The 23,005-nt window shown below is 39.5% G+C and overlaps 1 protein-coding gene across 1 annotated transcript in view; it reads left to right on the top strand.

Annotated features, from left to right (window-relative positions):
* The first annotated feature begins 678 nt into the window (after nt 1–678).
* LOC114650834 (TRPM8 channel-associated factor homolog) overlaps nt 679–23,005 on the top strand; it is a 40,837-nt gene continuing 18,510 nt past the window's right edge. Inside the window, exons 1-5 of the mRNA XM_051926661.1 lie at nt 679–787; nt 7,798–8,406; nt 12,555–12,748; nt 17,560–17,654; nt 18,348–18,561. Coding sequence (XP_051782621.1) covers nt 7,799–8,406; nt 12,555–12,748; nt 17,560–17,654; nt 18,348–18,561 — 1,111 coding nt within the window. The 5' untranslated portion in view covers nt 679–787; nt 7,798. The remainder of the gene's footprint in view (nt 788–7,797; nt 8,407–12,554; nt 12,749–17,559; nt 17,655–18,347; nt 18,562–23,005) is intronic.

Raw genomic sequence — 23,005 nt, 5'->3', positions numbered from 1 at the left:
CCATGTTCTCATATCTAAGATGAACACAGCATGTTTCAGTTATAGCTGTAATTCTCTGTTTCTTGGACCACTGTCCATGTTGTTCTTCAGGACATTCAGCACATCTGTGTAGGGGAATGCCAAGCTGCTGTGTCCCTGCCCAAGTACATCCCTTTCTCTCATTTGAAGCTTTTTTTTGCCTTACACCAACCTGGTGATGCCTTTGTCCACAGCAATCTTTTGCCAACCAGGTACCCTGCCAAAAAGAAGTATATGGCTACATTATTTTAAATGAAAATTACATGCAAAGTCTTAAATGTAAATAAGAAGGCTTACTAATATATGCATTATTGGACTTCATCTAACAAGCAATACAACAATACTCAGGAATTCCCTTCTGTTTATACAAGTGGTAACCTATCTGCCACAGCTGTGTCCACACATGTCACTTGAAAAGCCTCAGGGTGAATAACTGCAGAGACCAAGAAGGGTGTGACATCGGCTAAGAGGCACAAGGGGGAGAGGAACACACTCCTCTGATTCCCTGCTCCTCCAAACATACTGAAGGGGCCACGTGAACACGGGGTAGGAGATAAGTCTGTCCAATACTAAGAAAGGAAAAAGGGAGAATGAAATCATGAATATGCAAATGCAGGACCCTTAAAAAAAGATCACTTGTGGCCTTCTCATTCTGTGCTCTTTTTGCCTGTAGCAGAACATCTTGGCATTTTCACTCCTGTCCAGAGTTTTTCACCCGTGTCAGATTTACTTGTATAATTTGGCATATTTCAAGGTAAGTTACTTGAATGTTTTTTTCTGCATGATGATGTACTATTATTATTTTTATTATGTATTTGTTCTTGCAATTGATAAAAACTTCTTATAAGTAGTTAGTTTTACATTCACTAACCTGTCAGTGGCTCTTTGCAAGTAAAATCCACTCTTGAACATAACAATTTGTCAAAAAACAGCAGACCATTTAGTTGCTTTAACTTATTTGCTTAGGTAATAGTTAGGTAGTCCCACTATTTCATGTAGTTGCTTTTTCAAGTTATCAAGACTTCTGTTTCACCTTGAAGTGATTATTAATAAGCATGATGTGTCTCATCTGTTCATCCTCTCATTTTTTAACCAACTTTACTTGTCACAGTGTTGGTCAGAGAGGGCAGCATCATGTTCAGGGTAGGATGCAACACTGCATGGCACGCCAATTCAACAGAGGGCACACTTACATGTCCAATCATCCATTTTTAAAATCCCCATTTTCTTGTAGAAGCCTATCCTGATATCATTAGGCATAAAGTACAAACCATCCCAGGAGGGAATGCTAGTTTAGTGCAAGCTACACTTTTTCAGATTCTCACACTCAGTAATACTAGGGTGTTGTACCGTGTTAGCCATTATGAATGTAGAGAAAAGCCAAGCAAAATGACACCTTTTATTGGCTAACTAAAAAGATTACAATATGCAAGCTTTCGAGGCAACTCAGGCCCCTTCTTCAGACAAGATGTAATCACTCAGTAAGCAATTAACCTGTCATGGATGTCATTATATTTTGGGATAATTCTGGCATACAAGAAGAAAACCTGCATGGATAAAGTGAGAACATGAAAACTAGACACAGGCAGTAAACAGCCCAAGAACTGAACCTAGGGCTCACCATATGACCAAGATGAAATATCTTAAATGGTATGAAAGAACAAGGGGAAATAAAATGTTATGATCTACATAAAGTACACCGTGTTTGGCCTGGTCCTGAGCAGAGAATATCTGACACTTTGCAGCAATTAAAATCTATTATCAATGAAATTAAGGGTATGCTTTTTCCAAGATGTGCAGTGTTGATATTATTGCTATAATGAATAGGAAAATAGTGCCTTCAGAATTTATAAGAATAACCTTCTCAGTTGGCTGCATTATTTTTCCATTCCATTCAAAAGGAAGCTTTTCAATGAGTCAGTTAATCACCCATTCAACCTTCCAGGCTATTAGGCCGTTAAGTAATAAAAACCAGGCAGTGTTAATCTGTGTCTCTCTCTACATCTTGTGCTTTCACCGGATATCCTCCTTCCATCTCTCTGTAAGCAGCCTGAGGCATTTAACCTTTGGGACTCTCTGCCTTGTCAAGCACTCTCCACAGCCACCCTTACATCCACATTTCTGTTTTGCAAGTCCAGATTTTCCAGTATTTAAGTGCTAGAGGTCAGTAACATCTCCTAGAAGCTACTCTGACACCTGCCAGTCCATCACCAACACCAGGGCAAAGCAAAGTCCACAATCCACCTAAATGAATGTCATTGAACTGTAAGGAGATCTCCTCGCACGAGCATAAGCAGATCAAAGTGATTCACACAGAAGGGTTCATTACTTTCCTTTGTCACTAAGACAACAATACTAAAGCCAAAGAAACTGCCATCATGTTTAAAAGATAAGGATAATTGACTTTTTTTATTCATCTTTAACCTCGTATTTACTTTACCCAATTAAGTACACCACTTCTGAGTATGTCAGAGAAACCAATTTGACAGAGGAACAGTGAGAAATCCATGCCAAATACCTGGAACCATATTACCTTTATGACAGTAACCCCTCGCTTACATGGCTAACCTTTGGGGAACTTTAAAATGGCTAAGTGAGGATGTGTAGATGTATTAAATATTTAGAATGGATGTGAATTACTAGATGGATGGAGGGGTCATATGCTGAGAATGAACAGACACGTCATATTTTCCGAATAAATGGATGCATCACTTCTATTCATAATAGATTAATGGATTCGTTAATTAATCAGAATTGACAGATTGAGTAATGAATGCATCATATATTAAGGACGAATGGTTTAATGGATAGAAGATGTATCGTGAATTCAGATGGAACGGATACATCATTCAATCAGAAGGCATACTTCACGTACAGAATTCAGGGTGGATGAAACAATAGATGGATGAATAAATTAATGGAAGGATGCATCATTTATATTGAAAGTATTTGGATGGTTAGTTGCTTCGGCTGGTTGGAGTAATAGATGCCTAATTTATATTTAAAATGGTTGAATTTATGCTTGCATCATATTTTCAGGATGGATGAACAGGGGCATCAAATATTCAGATTTCAGCAGTGGGAGGTTTTCACTGAGCAGAGCAGTTAATAAATATATACATTTTAAGTTTTACTATGTTTCAGTTCGTATATATAATAAAAAATGAAAAAGAATCACGAATATGAGCTTGTGAACAAGCAAGGGTAAATTATTCCATAGGCATACATAAATCAGCATTCAGTTAGAGTTATGAGGCCTGCATCAGGGATTTTCACATATCCATTCTCTTCAAATTCCGGCATCTGTCTCATTGCCTGACAAAGGTGAGGTCCACTCAAGAGGGGTGTAAATGCTTTTAGCTGCATCATGCATGGAAGAAGAATACAGAGTGGAAGAAGCTACAGTATATTAATTAAACAAAAAGAGGTCTTTATTAGCATTAATGCATTAATGCCGATCCAGAAGTTTAAATTAAAGTCCTAAATACCCAATTAACAAAGTGTACACTCTATATAACTTGAACCATCCCCTTAGCTTAGTCAATACCAAACTGCTTAGTTTATACCAAACAAGAGTCGGCAATCGGTCTATGGCCAACGGGGCCTTGCATGGCGGGGCTGCAAACTCGTCATTGCGGCAGGACATGTTGTGTGGCAGGGCGGCAAACTCGTCTGCCGGGCTCATCACAGTAGCTAGAAAGATACAAATTTGGTTAAAACTTACTTTATTTTTTATTATTATATTAACATGGCATGAAACTATTTAACATACATTGAAACCCAGTTGAATACTTATTGTCAAACAATAAAATGTATTTTACTGGTGGTAGGATTTAAACTTAATAGAGCAGAATATACACCCTGAGTAGAGGCACATATTTTCACATAAATACAATGAAAACTGAGCATATATTCTTTCACAAGAGACACAACCAATGGTAGAAAGACAGATTTCTTTATTTCTGCTGGTGAAAATCTTGCAGCACACCACACTTATCATCTTCAGAGAGCTTAGTTTATATATGTCTAGTCAATAACTGACATGATTGGCTAAATAACAGTTTGTAATATTCACTAACTATTCTAAAGGCATTACAGGTCCATAGCAAATGCTCCAGAACTCTGTACTTCTTTCATTTTCAAAGAATTGTGTTCAGGGCCGGATTTGAGTTTTCATCGCCACTAGGCAATATTCTTCTGGCGCCCCTTTTTTATTATTTATTACTATAAAAATTAAATTTAAGCAAAATCACATTACTTTAAAAAAAAAAAATTTGTCTAAACTGTGGCGCCCTGAGGCAATGGCCTAGGTTGGCCTCTTTGTAAATCCGGCCCTGATTGTGTTACTTGGGAGTACATACTGTGCTCCGTGCTAACAGCTTTGCTCTTCCTCTTGCAAAAGCCAATGGTGTCTGGCAATGTAATTTTAACATTAATTTTAGGAATTATAACAGAAGGATGCCGGTTTATTCGACTTTGAACTCATCAGCAGAATGTCGTTGTGCAAACAGCTCCCCCGTACAAATGTGCTATCATAGCCACTGAATAACAGTGACACTGGCACAAATTGTATTTAGAAATGGCCAAATCTAATGGCAACCGCATATCTCAAAAAAGTGATCTCCCCCGTTGTCAGACCAGCTTTACCACATCTTGTCCCTATACACCATTCTTAATCCATTAAAAGCCCCTTCCATACCAGTATTCCATTCTGGAGTGTTGCTTATCCTTTTCTTGAACAAAACTAGTATTTTGTTTCCCACTTCATTTTTTAAATGTAGGCCAAGGAGGCCATCCTGCACTGGTTTCATAAAGAAGGCTAAGAAAGTATATAAGACTCACCTTTTAAAGCAACATACAAGTCTAAGGTATGAAGGCATATTTGACGCTAAATTACAAAATCAAAATGGATGATTAGATGGATTTCCTACTGAAAATGCTAAAGTCAAAATGGTTTTACTAATTACTTGGTAATTCAAAGCATGATAGAGTAATAGCATACTATCCAATGTTGTATGGATGGATGAATGGATGGATGGATTGAAGGTCTGAAACAGACAATAGTTTATCAAATGGTCAGTGATTTCAATATTGTGCAACACATATGGCAGGGACGTGCACAAAGAGGTGGCTGCGGTGCTTGAGCCCCTGGCCCTTCTTCTCAATGGCCAAGATAATATCTTGTATGTACAAATCATTATCTCATATGTACACAGTTTCATATATGTACGAGCAATATTTCATGATTAAAAATATCTTTTAGAATTAGCAGTGATTTAAATTTTTTTACAGTATGTACATCCAGATGCTTGATTGCATAGTCCCTTGGTACTTGAATGTTTTCATGTGGACTTCACTTTGTTCCCACAGTTAAAAAGCATACAAGCTGCTCATTTCAGCTAACTCTATAAATGCTATGGTGTGTGTGTGTGTGTGTGTGTGTGTGTGCGTGTGTGTGTGTGTGTGTGTGTGTGTGTGTGTGTGTATCTGTCAGAGAGAGAGTGGACTCAGTCTAAAACAAGACCCTGTCTTACAAATGCTGTTACTGGCATAAACTGTAGTGAAGAGATTAAATCAGTGCTATGTGTATAAGCAAAAAAAAAATCCAATCTGACAGTCATTCTCATTCATGTCGCATGGCCACAAACTGAATATGTGACCACATCAGTACGTGACTCAAATCCGATTTTGAAACTACAACCTTTAGTCCAAATAATTCTTTAAGAGGCCAGTCAAAGTAGTCCAATCTTGGACTGCCCATTCATGTGAATAAGCAGTGGGGCTGCAGTGGCTTCCTTCTAAAATTCTGCTGCTATCACCTATTGTGGCAATACTCAACATACTGTATTTTCCAGTCAGAATTTTACCTTAGTGGTAAACATTGGTATCAAGCCATAAATGAGACTACCATTCTTTAAACAGAGCCCTGTGAAGTCCTTCATTCGGCATTTCACTTTCCTCAGTCAATGAACAGACAGTGGACCACTGTTTCTCATGCTAGTTACCAGGAACATCTTCCCCTTTACTGACTTAATGAAAAAGGCACACCGAAGGCAAAAAAATTACTAGACCCGGAGATGGAATAGAAAGAATAATGTGGTCAGAATAAGGCAGGGGGTGAAAAACAGAAGATTAAAAAGTGCAAAACCTCTAAGCTAAAACAAGATCCAAAAATCAAACTCATAAGGCATATAGAACAGTGCAAATACCGAGTCAGAATCTTTAGCCCAGAACAGAATAACACACCAACAGCAATATAATTTATATCCACAAACATGGACATCAGGGATAGTGCACCATTATCTTAAGCAGTGATGATGCAAGAACATTATTCATAGTATCACATTTTAGCAATTGGACACTCGTAACCAACAACAACACAGCCACAAACACACAGGAATAACACACAATGGGGATGATCGTAAAAATTAAAATACTATGACTTCACCAAATAAATATAAAATGCAATATTGTTAATACTAATATAAAAGTACAAAAAGGAACATGGGAAAAGTTGGGACACTTTAAATCTCCAGATTCATAACAAATGACTTCTCACCCTGTAGCAGAATTTCCCCTCCCTGTTGTCCAGTCGTATTCGTTGGTTCAGTTCACACTGTGACCTCTTTTATAATAAATAACTCTTTTTAGTTTATTGTCCAAACCCACCCCTGGTACAGATTAGACTCAGCACCAGCTCCCTATAACTCTAAAAAAGCTAGAAAATTGTTACAGTGGATGATTAATGACTGCGGTGGGTTGGCACCCTGCCCAGGATTGGTTCCTGCCTTGTGCCCTGTATTGGCTGGGATTGGCTCCAGCAGACCCCCGTGACCCTGTGTTCGGATTCAGCGGGTTGGAAAATGGATGGATGGATGGATGATTAATGATGGCACAGTGACTGTGTAGGATTTATATAATAATTACAGTTCTCATTCTAAACATGTCATCCATCCATCCATCCATCCATTGTCTCCCGCTTATCCGAGGTCGGGTCGCGGGGCAGCAGCTTGAGCAGAGATGCCCAGACTTCCCTCTCCCCGGCCACTTCTTCTAGCTCTTCCGGGAGAATCCCAAGGCGTTCCCAGGCCAGTCGAGAGACATAGTCCCTCCAGCGTGTCCTGGGTCTTCCCCGGGGCCTCCTCCCGGTTGGACGTGCCCGGAACACCTCACCAGGGAGGCGTCCAGGAGGCATCCTGATCAGATGCCCGAGCCACCTCATCTGACTCCTCTCGATGCGGAGGAGCAGCGGCTCTACTCTGAGCCCCTCCCGGATGACTGAGCTTCTCACCCTATCTTTAAGGGAAAGCCCAGACACCCTGCGGAGGAAACTCATTTCAGCCGCTTGTATTCGCGATCTCGTTCTTTCGGTCACTACCCATAGCTCATGACCATAGGTGAGGGTAGGAACATAGATCGACTGGTAAATTGAGAGCTTCGCCTTGCGGCTCAGCTCCTTTTTCACCACGACAGACCGATGCAATGCCCGCATTACTGCGATGCCGCACCGATCCGCCTGTCGATCATACTTCTCCAAATTGGCCCTGTGTGAGTGTGTCTAGTGTGGACGGGTGACTATTACTGATGCTAAGGCCTTGGCCTTATGATGCTGAACTGGACTAAGTCGATCTAAAAATGGTTTGGTGGATGTTTCCTGAGTGCATGAATATTAAATACAACATATCTTTTTTTTTTATAATTTATGGGTAACATTACAAGACTAATTGTATGGTGATAACTTTCTTGTTTTTTCTTTACTACAGGTGAACAAATTTAAAGAATGACCCGGCAAACTGCATATGAGGCCTTGGTGAAGGGAATCCAAGAGTTTGATTTTACTGGTCCTGATACCCCTTGTGATTTGATCCTGGCAGACCATGCTATCCCATTGGCAATTAATAAAAAAGGTCAGGTGCTAATTGCTGCATCTCAGTATGGCAAAGGCCGACTGGTGGTACTGACACATGAAGCTTATGTGTCTGACCCCAAGTTTTCCCAGTTTGTTCAGAATGCAATTACATGGCTAAAACCGCAACCTGATGCACTGGTTGGAGTCTCTAAGACCCTCACCGAAATGTTCAAGTCTCTTTCGTGCAAAGATGGTCAGGTTGTAAGTGAAGAGTTTAGAGGAGACATGGGTGTGTACTGCCTCAAGGCTTCTGACATTGGAGATGATAAGCAGCTCATTGAGTTTTTAAAGAAAGGAGGTGGCCTGCTTATCGCTGGCCAGGCATGGGAGTGGTCAGAGCAACAGCACAAAGATGTCTTCTATGACTATCCTGGGAATAAAGTCACAAGTGTAGCCAGTGTCTATTTTAATGGAAGCAAAGGAGAAAAAGAAGTCTGCCCCGTCACCGAAGACATTCCTCGGTCTTGGCGTTCACTTGTGTAAGTAAGACCAAACATTGTAAAAGTGATTAATTGAATACAGATGATACCGTGGTTAATACTCCTGCCTCACTGGTCCAGCCACAGGTGTTTAAATCCTGTGTCCGCTCTTTGTCTTTGTTGGGTTTGTATGCTCATCCTGAGTTGACTCCTACTTTTCACCCCAGAGGTTAATTAGTGACTCTAAAGTGGCAAGTGTGGGTATCTGCCTAAGCAGGCCCTTCAGCTGACTGGCGTACTATGCAGTGTTGCATTCATGACATTAACTCGGGCTTCACAATTTATGCTATGTATTAAATGCTAGTATTGTTAACCTTGGGTGGCCTAGACGCTGATTGTGTGAAGTTTGAATGTTTCACGGTTTCACTCTCACATCCCAATGATGAGGATGTTAGTATGCGTAAGTTATTCTATGCATGATCGTGCCCTGTGATGGACTGGAGACCAGAGTCCCCCATTAACCTGGGTTAGAAACAGATCATTTCTTCACTTTTTTTAGTATTCTTGTTAATCAAAAGATACTTGTTTCTAAATGTATTATTTTGAAATATTAAATCCACTTTCACTTCCTACACAGAAACCATTCTTGTTCTGCTACCCTGATTTTCCGTTCTGTTTCTGTTAATCCCAAATCTCTCACATGATATCAGTATCATTAACCAAGCAGAAGTCTGGTTGCCCAGTGTCGAGCCCTAGTGTGTCTCTCACCAGCCCATTCACTCAGTTCATTACTTAAATAATTGCTGCAAAAAATATGGTCAGACACCGAAAGAGTTCAAGTCTTTAGCGCTAATGGACACAGATAAGGAGGGTGTATCTCCTAACTCAAAGGAAAGACAAAATGCATTTTAGTCTGCCAGTCTGGACTGACGTTATTTTAAAAAGTCGTATCTTCTCCTGGACTCTTCAAACACTGCAAATGATTTATCAAAAACAGACATCTTGTCTCATGAAAACCTCACTAGTTTCTATTTAACTTTATATTTATTCTTTCATTTTCCTAACCTTCCCATTGTAGGAAATCTTTTCTGGTGTCATTTGGGCGCAAGCTATCCACGATGTATGTCCGTCCATATCAAGGTTGATCTCAGTCACACTGGCCCAGTTCCATAAATTTTTATTCCATTCAACCTTAACCAATTAATTTGAGGATTTGGGAGGAGACCAAATATTCTCAAAAACACCATGTGGAGTAACACAGACAGGCAAGCTTTATGCAGAGACAGCCCAACCCAAACAACTTTAACCTCAATATCTGAAGTTTAGCTAATGTAGTACTTTAACTCTTTGAGGGCTGAATATTTTTTCCAAAAAAACTTGTTTCACACGGTTTCACACATAAGTCAACATAAAACATCTGTTGCTATGTGCTGTGGCTACTTCTGGCATATGTTCGTCATCTCTGGCAGCAGTGGCTGCATGGGGGCACCTCAAAGGTTAGTAGAATGCATGATGGGGCAGCTACCTGGCTGTCTTCACACAGCATGTGGGTGCGGTGGCGGTTGCAGTGTGATGCAATCTGGTTCTGTACCTCTTGACATCATAAGTGGTGGTCCCCTACCAGGCAAACGCTTCTGTAGGCACATCACCTACACAAAAGTGTTCGGCGTCACAACTCAGCTGGGGACCATTCAGATGATGCTGGTACCTCACTTTCATTTTTGATATCCATCTACAGATCACTTGCATCAAAATCCCTATTCAACAAAGTTGCGTAAAACGTCCCATGGAGTATTTTGCTTTGCACATTCGCTTTGGTCTCTCGCCAGATGTCAGTGCCTATTTAGAGGTTGTTTGCTCTTCGCTACTCATGCATGTGCAGGGAATCGAGGTGAAATCAACAAACCTATGTAACTTATAGCAAAAAAGAGTCAAACTAAAACGTAACGGTGAGTTTTGTTGCAGTGTATAGCTGATTACCGTCCCTCTACCTCCTGATTTTTGCAAAAGTCAACATCAGCCCTGAAAGAGTTAAAAGACACTCCTATGCAACTTGTTCGTCATGCAGTATCTATGGGCCTCTGCATGAAGAGATTTGTGCAGTGTCTCGATACATGCTCAATAATCCAGGTAGGAAATTCTAGAAAGTTGATTCAGTTCATCTGGACATAGTTCTTTTCCAGGGAGATACATTACATCACTCATCCAAGTGACTTCCTCAGTCTCAGTTGACTGCAGGTTTCTCCAACTTTATAAACAGTACCTTTGCATAATGACCGCCGAGCCCCCCCACTGGGTATTCTACCTAACATAAATGATCTCAATCAGTCCTCATGGTTTTCAAGTTTCACGTGGAAGAATTAGATGATGATGGTCATATGGACCTCTGGCCTTCAATCCATCAATGTAGGGACTGCACTGTGCTTTGATCGGGTGGTGGTGGTGGTGCAGATCACCACCACAGAACACCAGAAAGAGAACAGCAGAGAAAGTAGGGGTTAGTACAGATTGCAGAGTCATGAAAAAAATGATAATTAAATACATATACAGAATATCAGGGTTACACTAAAATGAAGCAATGAGAAAGCCATGTTAAAGTAATGAAGACGGGCACATTGCATACAACATGAACAATGAAAGGATACTATGGAAATATTATCTAAATAATTAACAAATTGTAAAGCACAGGAAAGAAAGATTTTCAAATTTACAACCCAAGAAATCAGCTATATTTATTCTATCCAGACTGACAGAAGTTCGTCAACTTATGGACAAGCTACCACTGATTGTTGTCACTCAGTGAACAAAGAGACAACAGAGCAATAACTGAAGTTAACAAAAATGCTGACCTCTGAATATCTTTGTCATTTATTATCTGGTGCACAATTTTTAGTCAGGTGGTAATGTGTCTGTCAGCTTGCCTTATTCATAAGTCCATCCGTTATCCAACCCGCTATATCCTAACTACAGGGTCACGGGGGGTCTGCTGGAGCCAATCCCAGTCAAAACAGGGCACAAGGCAGGAAACAAACCCCAGGCAGGGTGCCAACCCACTGCAGGGTTATTCATAAGTGCAAAACTAATTTTTTTTATCAATATCTACTCATTGTCTATCACATCTGAGTTGGACTTGAAGAAATTTGTTTGTCAGTCTTCTCAGGTACTTACTGAATAAGTGTATATTAAGAATAATTTATTTATCAACAAGATGAAGCCACAATGGGGTGATTTTTAAACACATAACATGAAACAGAAAAGTTGCAAGTTAAGAATCTCAACGACAAGAGTTAATATTTTATTTAGAAGCCAATTAGAATAGAAGTAAATTTGCCAAAATGGTGTTGGATGTCTGAGGTTGGTATAAATGTGTCTACAGAAATAAAATGTATTAGTTTCTTCTTCATTTTTTTTTTCTTCAAATACAGACAAGGAAGAGATTTCAGCAATGATCTGAAGATGTTAGAAAATGATGTCAAGAATTTGACATTCGTGGGGCCTTCCAGCCATCTCATTTGCTTGTACATGGCCCTCTGGCATTCCCAATAGCATACGATGCATATGAAAGACCCTTCCTAGCTGGAGCCCTCTATGGTAAAGGAAGAATTATTGTGCTAACACGTGATAACCATCCACACCACCCACCACTCAAGACTTTCATGCTCAATGCTATGCGCTGGCTTGGAGCTACTCCAAATGGTAAATTGGGTGGAAAATTATTTGTCAACTTTCTACAAATTACTGAAGGAAGAACAGTTTAATTGTGAGCTTTCTGATCCATCAATGATGTTAGTGTATACTGTTGCACATCTTATGAAGCTGATAAAGTCCTTCAATTTGTGGCTGAAGGCGGTGGACTTCTTATTGCTGGCCAGTGTTGGAATTGGGCAAACAAAAATCCAGATCTCTCTGAGTTAACCGATTATCCTGGGAACAAAATCTTAAACCGGGCTGGCATCACCTGCAGAGGGTACATTTATTCTCCAGGCACTTATGTGGTTCCGCAGCCCGAAGAAAGAGCTAAATCCTATCTCTTCCTTAGAAGCTTGGCTAAATTTGTATTTCACATCTGTGATGGCTACTCCTTTAGAAAAAGAGGAATCTGACCGTTGGAAGAGAGTCATAGAAGATGGGGTTCAGTTTCTGAAGTTAAAAGCGAAGACAACTTTTTTTACACATCAATCCGACGACTTTTGACGGATATGATTGAGAAACTCGGAGTTCCACAGGCTTCCCAAAACTAACATGGCAAAACCAATAAAAGACCGGCTTCTTATTGATTTTGCACCAGCCCTCTATAATGTAATTCCCAACCCGCAAAAATTGCTCCCGATCATCATTCCTAATATTCCTGTGCTGCCTACATTGTCATCAGTAAGTGTGGAAGTGGAAGGGACAAACAAAGGTAAGACAAATGTATCAAAATTAAATAAAACAAATTAATTGTTTTATACAAGGTGCATTAATAGCATTTAAACAATAAAAGTGTCAATTAGATTTAAGAAAACTTTCTTTGAGTACGCAGAATTCAGCCTTTTGTAGATGCATAAAATTTATATAATGGAGAACTTATGCCAACGATGCATTGCATGAAGATAAATAATTCATGACCAAAAAGAATGTAAGGATTTAGGGTAATTAAATAAAAAATTATTGATAAAATGAACAGGTTGTGACAGTTTTAGTCTTCAATGTCTATGGGGAAATAGGAAAGCAAGCATTTAATTGTACTGAGGATTGAATAATTAATACTAAACACTCATTCGTTTTTTTAAACAGAAAGTGAGGTTTTATGTTGACAGCATTGAGCACAACGCTGGTATCAACCCTGAACAGAGTGGCAATCCATTGAAAGGTCCATTCATTTATATCACACAAACTCTGAGACATCCGTCAACCTAACCTGAGTATCTTTTGGAGGTGGATATTGTGACCACCGGGGGGTGTTGCAGCACCCCAAACCCCAGACACAATAGCACATTTCCAGTTTAAATAAAAGATTAATCTTCAATTTTCTACCTTCTACAAAGGTTTCAAAAGCGCACAACCAAAACACTTCTTCAATGTCTTTCTCCTTTTCTCCCTCTCCAGTCCTCCAGGCAAGCTTCGTTCACTTCCCAACCGGACTCTGGCTTGCTGTACTGAAGCAGGGCTGCTTCTTTTATACAGAACCCGGGAATGCTTCCGGTGCCATGAGATTGTCACTCAGAAGCACTTTCCACATAAGGCTGAAGACCCACACAGTAGGGACCATTAATCCCCTCAGTCCTCCCTGGAGGTACCTACTGAACCCAACAGGGCTTTTCCGTGGAACATGTCCTTTGGGTGTCCGTAGAGTTATCATAACTCAGGGAGACTGGCATCTAGCGTTTTGGGGAAGGAAAACTTACCCGAATAAATTGTCTTCCCCTGTCCTTACATTATACCGGCCTCTCGGCTGAGTAAAGATCCTTGTTCAGTCCCTGCCGGGATGCCAGTCCCTGCATGCCGTCCATTACCAATATGTATTTTATAAGAGGCCCCTTTTGACATGTAACATTTTGCAATGCTAAATATTAATTTCTAAAGTCATTAACCCAAAGTAAGAAATTAAGAATACCCACTCTCTACATGCTATATCCAATTTTTTAAAAGAACTAGATGTTTAAATGTCCTCCACCCATGAATTTCACTGGGGGCTAAGCTGTGTGCAGTGACAGAGGTACCTAAAGTACCACATTACAACACATATCATAATTTAATGATTATTTAGTACTATTTAAAAGTAGTCTTTCTTTACTTGTTTTAAACAGAAAGGATTTCACAAACCAGTTTGTTTTAGATTACATTGTTCCTCACCCTTAAATGAAAGCAAAACAACTGCTGACATTGTTAAACAGAAGATGAAAAGCTTGTTGTATACCTTTCCCCTTTCCCGTGGATATTTGCTGAGTGGTATCTATGGAGTGAAGTATAAGGATTCTTTCAATCCTATTCATATTTACTTGAAGTATTTACCTTAAAATGAAAGCCCTTTAAAAAGATGTTATCACTTACAAAGGCAGTAATAATGTCCATCCATCCATCCATTTTCCAACCTGCTGAATCTGAACACAGGTCACGGGGGTCTGCTGGAGCCAATCCCAGCCCTCTGGGATAAAAGAATTCTCTTTTAGCTAACTAAATTCAATCACTCATTTTCCACCATCGGAGTTTGTGGATTTGATTCCCTACAAGGAGAGACACAAAATGTTTAGGTATTTATGTTTCATTTGAAGTCTTTCAATGAAAACATCTTATGCCAAAACACTTTCAAACATATATTATGTATTCAAGCAAAGACAACATGATTCCATCATCCAAACAAAATAATTTATTTGAGCCTTGAAAGTAATGCATACAGGGACAATGGAGAATAGCCACACATGTTAAAGCAGTGGTGCCCCGTTTGTGAACCTATTTTATCTAGACTCCTATACCTATTTTTCCTTCAACTTTTACCCTTATACAGATCAAATCCCATTATAGCAAATACCGAAGTAACAACATTTTCAGAATAATGAATATTTTTTGTGGGCCCGGACAAACCTTCATACTACATCATGTTAATGAATTTTGCTTTTAACGAAATATAAATTTCAGTATAAAAAACATTTTTGATACTGTACTGTTGAGTTTCATAGCGCTTCTCAAAGTTTTCTTTGAGATGAACAAAAAAAAGTGAGAAACGGCGTCAGTTTACGCTGAAAGAAAAATAAACAATCCTAGACAAAATTGATTCCGGAATGAAAAAAAATCAAGAGGCGAAAAGCATTTAGAATCGCACTTTCATCTTCATCTAACATCTCGTATTCATTCTGTGTTTTCATACCTGTATTTCTATTAAAACAAAGTTTCATTTAATGTCTCATTTTCATTCTATGTTCATACCTGTATTTTTATTAAAATTTAGTTACATCTAACAACTCACTTTCATTTTGTATTTTCATAACCATATTTCTGTAAAAAAGAAGTTACATCTAACATCTCTTTTTCAAATAAAATATTTTTTGTAGTTTAAGAAGATTTTTTATGCAGGTATTAATAAGCTTGGGTCACAGACTTGCACAAGAGATGTGAAGGTGAGTCCAGGTTCCCAAGTAAAATATAAGTACTTTATTACTGTATAGAGAAGGCAGGTACAGTCTCAAGACTTCATTCAAAATAGGAACTGTTAGGAGCCACAACATAGGCAATCATACTGCTTTAACTCCCATCATCAGATTAGAAGAACACCAGCGGCTCGGAATCACTGCTGTGGCAGACACGGTCTGGAGAAGACAGATCGGAAAAGTGCGAGGAAGAGCATTTCAAAGCTGATGTTAAATGAGCAACAAGCACATTATGCAGTAAGCCTGATCCTGCAGAGAACAACCAATTACTTTGTCCTTGGTTTACTGTTTACTAGACACAGCATAGCAGCTACAGAGCTGACCTTGCACCCCTGCTGTTAGAGATGGCAACCCCGGTCACAAAACTATATGCATTTTCCTCATTTATAACGAAATATTTTTATGGTCCCATGAATTTCACTGGGGGTGGCACGGTGGCGCAGGGGTAGCGCTGCTGCCTCGCAGTTAGGAGACCCGGGTTCGCTTCCCGGGTCCCTCCCTGCGTGGAGTTTGCATGTTCTCCCCGTGTCTGTGTGGGTTTCCTCCGGGCGCTCCGGTTTCCTCCCACAGTCCAAAGACATGCAGGTTAGGTGGATTGGCGATTCTACATTGGCCCTAGTGTGTGGCTTGGTGTGTGGGTGTGTTTGTGTGTGTATCCTGCGGTGGGTTGGCACCCTGCCCAGGATTGTTTCCTGCCTTGTGCCCTGTGATGGCTGGGGATTGGCTCCAGCAGACCCCCGTGACCCTGTGTTCGGATTCAGCGGGTTAGGAAATGGATGGATGGATGGATGAGTTTCATTATAAAGGGATTCCACCTGTATTCTTTTTTATCCACCTTTTTGCCTTGTTCTCTACTTAAACTCTCTAAACTCTTAAGGACCGTCCCAGGAATACTTCTGGTTTCACTATGTCATAACTAGGAAGCATTTCTGGTCAGTAGTAGTGCTAAAGCAAAGAGACCAACTGTTCAGGGATATTTTTAATAGCTTTAGGTTTATATCACTGCAAGGTAGCCCAAAGGGAAACAGAATTCTACTGACACACTGCAGGTGACTGATCTATTCTACTATCTTACATCTGCTGCCATCTGTTGTACTGAAAGACTGGCACAACTTTAACTGCACCAAAGTCCTTCAGTATTCTTTCACTCCATTGTCCTTCAATTAGTATTCCTAATAACCTTCCTGTTAGGTTTTTGGCATCCCAATTTGAGAGATGTTTCCAAGGGATATCAGACCCCTTGCAGTTTGTTCCACTATCCAGTTGTCCTTCGTACTTACCAAAAGTTGATGATTTCTTCCTGGAAGCTTAAGTTTCTGTTACTGTTCATCTCCACTGCTTGCTCTACTGCAGAACCCTGGTCCCCATTTCATGTAATGCTTAATTAGCTTTCGTAAGAAACATTATAGAAATTTATTTTTTTCAAATTATTGTGTCAAACTCTAATAATAATAATAATAATAATAATAATACATTTTATTTATATAGCGCCTTTCCCATGCTCAATAGAATACATAGTGCTGGACTTTGTGTAGCTCATCACAGGCTTGCACTATCTAGCTTTGCCTGGATAAAGCTCAAAACAAACATTAAAATGAAATTTAAAAAAATGGTTGCACATCTTGTTTCTGCTGAAAATAACATGAATAGCATTTTGACATTTTTGGGAAAAACAAATCAAAAAACGGTTAAAGAAACTGCATCACAGCACATACCTAATTCTGCATCTGTTCTGGAATATTTTCTGGGTTATACAATGTCCAGTGGCAGTTTTAATTCTGTGCTTAAAATAAGACAGCTCTGTAAGGTTGGACATCATCTTGGAGTGATCTACATTAGAATATTAAGATACTATTGCACTCGTTTTCCTCTTTTGCTTATTATTTTCTATACTTTCTCTATGTCCACCATCCATAAATCAGTTGGCTAATATGAACTAACAGTAATATCAAAAAGATTAAAGACATTAAGGTGAATAAGTGGACTCTGAGCAACAATACATTTTTGCATTCTTGTTTGTGTTCCTATTAATGTTACAATTCCATTTTTTAAAATTGTGCTTTATTTTCCTCATCTAATTTTAAAGGTGGAGAGGCATGGAGAAGTACTGGAATGTATATTTCTCCTGGAGAATCGACGACTCTTGAGTTCCCCACAGAAGTGCTTGGATTAGGCTGGCAGGTATGTTTTTCTTATCCTAAATCCCTGGAAAGTGTACAGAGGGGGGGTTGTTAGTTGTTAAGTTTAACTGCTTGGGTGTGCACTTTAAAAGGACTCATTACATAGCCATGAATTCTTTTTTTTGAAACCTGATTTACTAGTCAGTCTAAATTCCAGTCTTTATTTATGGCCATGAGCTCTGCATAGTCGATGAAAGAATGAGATTACAAGTACAAGTGGCCAAATGAGGATTCTGTGGAGGATTGATGGACTCTCACAAGAGTCAGTTAAGTGAATTTGGAAACGTTAATGAGGATGACAGCCATCCAGAGAGATTATATCCTTTGACTTTTCGACATTTATAAATGCTACAAGAGGAGCTGTAAAAAGTCATTATGGATAGGATGGCAGGGTCTGTCCAACTTAGCCTGTGCCCCTGACCCCCTCTCCGGAGAAAATGGCTATTAAGCTGTATGATGTGGTGTACTGTGATTTTTGGGGAGCTAACATTGTGTTCTTGATTAACAAAGAATGATTACAGCAATTTTTTAAAAGTTTGAAATAATGGTTCATGGATTCCTATACATAAACTGTGATTGTTGCATAGTTATGCCCAAGAACATTAAATCTCAAAGCACAGATTTGTATCCAGTTTTGAAACTTGATTCAAATTGTCATGCTTGTAAGAAATGCTGGCATGCCTTTTGTCTTTAGGTGCAAATTGGGTGTCACTCAGACAATTTGGAGGAATGGGATGATCTTTGTCGTGCTGCTGTGGTAATAAGAAGATTCAGGGTGAATGCAAAACGCGTATCTGTTTCTAATCTGTGGGGTGGCCTGATCTACATAATTATTCCCGAAGGATGCCAGATTGGAACAGTTAATGTAACGATTGAAAATGCAGTATCAGCTCCTTATTTTGTTTTTGGTAAGTATTTACAGTATATATATATATATATATATATATATATATATATATATATATATATATATATATATATATATATATATACAAATATGTATCTAACTTTTGCCTTCTTTTTATCTTTATTCAAAGTCAGTGTTTCTGTGAGCTATTGTAAGTGGTTGCTTTTTCATACATATTGCTATGACTTATTTGATCTCCCTCTATTGTGCATCTGTGGCCTCGGTGCCTACTACAAGGAACAAAAAGAAAAGTCCTGTGTTTGATCCAAATTAATATTCCTTCTGACCATTTTTTTTACAACTGTGACTTCACTGTACCTTCACCTCCCACGGTCTCCAAAAGCCTCTTTTCTTTTAACTTCAAACTAGAAAACGTCCATCATTCAGAACCAGTATAACTGTTTCCATATTCAACTGGGATTTTTATCTCTGGACTTAAACCTGTTGTTGCTGCAAGTTTCCTGCTCTCAAATGCATTGGGAAAGGCAAGTGACCCAAATAAAAAGAAATTTCTAATGTTTGGGCAACATTTACCCTTGACAAGTTACGAACTGTGTTCCTGTGTTCTTGATGAACTCATTTTAAAATATCAGTCTTGATCCACTGTACTAATTCCCTTCATATTTTTAAACACTTCATTCATGTCAGCTCTTAATCTTCTTTTGCTTAAACTGTAAAGGCTCAGCTCTTTTAATCTTTCCTCATAATTCAACCCCTGTAGCCCTGGAATGAGCCTAGTCCCTCTTCTCTGGACCTTTTCTAGTGCTGCTATGTTTTTTTTGTAGCCTGGAGACCAAAACTGTACCCAGTACTCCAGATAAGGCCTTGTGACAATACGGGTTGGCTCCATATTCTCAATTCAGTTTAAGATCCTTTTGAACCTGCCGCCATTGATAAGTAACCTATGGATAGGCCGTGGCAAGTGAGGACAAATAACAAGGGATGGGTGAACATGTGCAGATGCTTTTATTAAAAACAATCCAAAACAAAACATAAATAGTGCAGTGCTCAGTTCTATGCATATACATAATCCATATTAAAAAGGGTGTTTCTGTGGAGGTTAAAAACATTTAAGTCCAAAACAAAATCCATATAAACAAGGTTAAAACAATATGGGAATTCTCTTGTTAAAAAAACCACTGAGACTCAATGCCCCTTTAAAAGCAGATGACTCCTCAACATGCCCTCTTTGGACCTTGCAGACTGAGGAGACGTCTACCAGCAGGTGCAGGCACCTTTCCTTTCTGGCCCGGGTCCTCATTTGTCCCTACTGGGGCTCCCATTATGGACATCGCTTCTCCTACCCATCCATCCTGCCGCTAGATGGGTCACCTACAGATCCTTCCCTCTTCCATGTCCCCAGAGTGCAGCCATGAGACGCCCACACTGGACCTTGATCTACTCTCCAGTCGTTGCTGATTCCTGGCTCCTCCTTGCGAGAGCACACTTGGTGCACTACAGGAGCGACCCATCCCCAATGAGTGCTGATCAGCTCACTCCTTCTCCTGGGACTCACGCACCTGTCTGCCTGCTACTCTCCCTCTCGCACCTGCTCTTCCTGCTCCCTGCCCAGCTTTACTTTAGATTTCCCTTTTTTAACCTCCATCTTTCTTTACCCTTTCTCTTCTTCTTTCTTTCTTTTTAACTCTCCCATTCAGCCCTCGCACTTCCCTTTTTAAAGCGAGGGGGAGGCAGAGCTGCCAGCAATGACAGATCCAGCCTTAGTTAGGGTTGCGGGTGTTCCTGCACATGTGCACGAAGTACAGGGCTGTCCACTCCCATATCCCACTCTGGAACTGCTCCTGCCACGCCCAACCCAAAGACGCGAGTGTAGACGGTTACTTAATTATATGCCTGATTAACACACCGTGGACCTGCCTTATCACAGGCCTCACCTTTAAAGCTTGAGCGTAACCTCCTTAGATTTGTACACTCTATAACCCAGCAATTTGTTAGCCTTCTTAATGGCATCATCGTTGCTAACATTAAACAAGTAATACTCAGGTATGTTTGAAGATGTAAAAATAACTTGCTTAAGCTGTATAGATGATCGAAAAATTGAATCAGTATGTCAATTATAAAAAGAAAACCTACAGCATCAGTGGTATGATTTGTACTTTGATGTCAAATTATGTTTACCTGGATTTGGGTGCAGGATTATTAAGGACATCATTTACATTATATTTGTTCTGTCAAATCACAGAAGTATATTATGTATATTTTTCTACTCAACCAGCAAACTTTACAGTCCAAATATAAAAACATTTCGACCAAACATAAGGATGGGTGGCTTTCTGTCTAAGATTATATGCATGTTTTTTGTTTTCTCTCTGAAACACTTGTAAATTTTTCTTTGTCTTAACATTAAAGATGATATCTTAATTAGACTATCAGATTAGGGCACTAACTTGATAGAAGGAATTCAGCAGTGCTGTCCAAAAGCAAAAGTGTAAGCATTAATTACAAAAGCCACCTAACAAATTCTCCGGTTCAAGGGACAGAATATCTTGTTCAATACAACAGAGCATTTTTTGCAAACAATATGTGAACACAGGGAGTAGCTTAATTAATGTAACATTGCATATACTTTTTATTTTTAATCTTTTTATTGTTAGAAGAAGCAAAGAAATTAAGCATAAACTAAGCTAAAAAATGTTTTAAAAAATACACAGCAAGCAAAAAAATTACACTTGACACAATTCATGGAGCATGTAAACTTCAGGGGGCCCAGAGTCTTTGCTATCTGTAAAGCCAAAGTCTGCTGTGTCTTGGACAAATAGTGACCTACCTCTTCTGATAAGAGGTGTACAGCAGGCTGCTAGCCATATCAGTGTCCATGTAATGCATCTGCTGCTGTTTGTAGTTGTGTTTCTCACTGACTTTCGTGTCTCATTCCATAAGCTGGGTAGAATGACTTGGTCAGTTTAGTAACTGGCTCGAATATCACAGCAGGATACCAGGAAAAATACACAAAATAGAAATTTTTAGTAACTCTGTCATGTTGAATGACATAGTTTTAGTTTAGAAAAATAACAGACATTCTTGCCAAACGCTCTCTGAACCTAGAGATCATTTGGCAGTGACCTGCTGTCTGTCTTATAAGTCAACAGAGAATTCTAAGCATGGCAGTAAGTGGATTGGAGTGAAAAAAAAACAGTACTTTTTACGGTTTGTTAAATAAGACTCATAATATTTAATATGTGTAGATTTTAAGATTATTTTAGGATTATTTAGATAAAATGCCGTTTTTAAGTGAATAAAACTGAAAGGCTAATAAGGGAAAGCTAGCATTATTTTTGATTAGATTTATTTAAACTGGAGTTTATCAGGCACCTTTCTCAGTATTAGCTCATTAGGTTAGGAGCATGCGCTGATACAGTTCATTGTCGCACCCACCACACGACAAACCCACTCTGGATCCAGATTAGGACCCGAGTGCAGACATGCAACAGGTGACACCTCAGCACCACACTAGTTCAGATGGAATGGAACCAGTGTGAGGTTTTTTTATGGTGGCTGGAGTGCCAATTCTGCCACCAATCCCCAAGTTTTTCCCTGCAGGTTGGAGGGCCTATATGCAGGAATGGATGCAGATTAACGTCATACGTATGATGAGATCCAAATTATGTTGTGTTCATCAGTATGGACAGAGGAGAGTGAATGGGAATACAAGGAGACAATGAGCACAATGCCACTGAAAAACATGGAAGGAGACACTTATGTAGAACTACACTATACAACTAATAGATAGATAGATAGATAGATAGATAGATAGATAGATAGATAGATAGATAGATAGATAGATAGATAGATAGATAGATAGATAGATAGATAGATAGATAGATAGATAGATAGATAGATAGATAGATAGATAGATACTTTATTAATACCAAGGGGAAATTCACATACTCCTGCAGCAGCATACTAATAAGGAAACAATATTAAATTAAAGAGTGATAAAAAATGCAGGTAAAACAGACAATAACTTTGAATAATGTTAACATTTACTCCCCCGGGTGGAATTGAAGAGTCGCATAGTGTGGGGGAGGAACGATCTCCTCAGTCTGTCAGTGGAGCAGGACAGTGACAGCAGTCTGTCGCTGAAGCTGCTCCTCTGTCTGGAGATGATACTGTTTAGTGGATGCAGTGGATTCTCCATGATTGACAGGAGCCTGCTCAGCGCTCGTCGCTCTGCCACAGATGTCAAGCTGTCCAGCTCCATGCCTACAATAGAGGCTGCCTTCCCCACCAGTTTGTCCAGGCGTGAGGCGTCCTTCTTCTTTATGCTGCCTCCCCAGCACACCACCGCGTAGAAGAGGGCGCTCGCCACAACCGTCTGATAGAACATCTGCAGCATCTTATTGCAGATGTTGAAGGACGCCAGCCTTCTAAGGAAGTATAGTCGGCTATATAATATATATATATATTATATATATATATATATA

The sequence above is a fragment of the Erpetoichthys calabaricus genome, chromosome 4 (genome assembly GCF_900747795.2).
Source record: "Erpetoichthys calabaricus chromosome 4, fErpCal1.3, whole genome shotgun sequence".
Lineage (NCBI taxonomy): Eukaryota > Metazoa > Chordata > Cladistia > Polypteriformes > Polypteridae > Erpetoichthys > Erpetoichthys calabaricus.
Note: the sequence above shows the minus strand (reverse complement) of the source record. Positions and strands in the feature narration are given on the sequence as shown.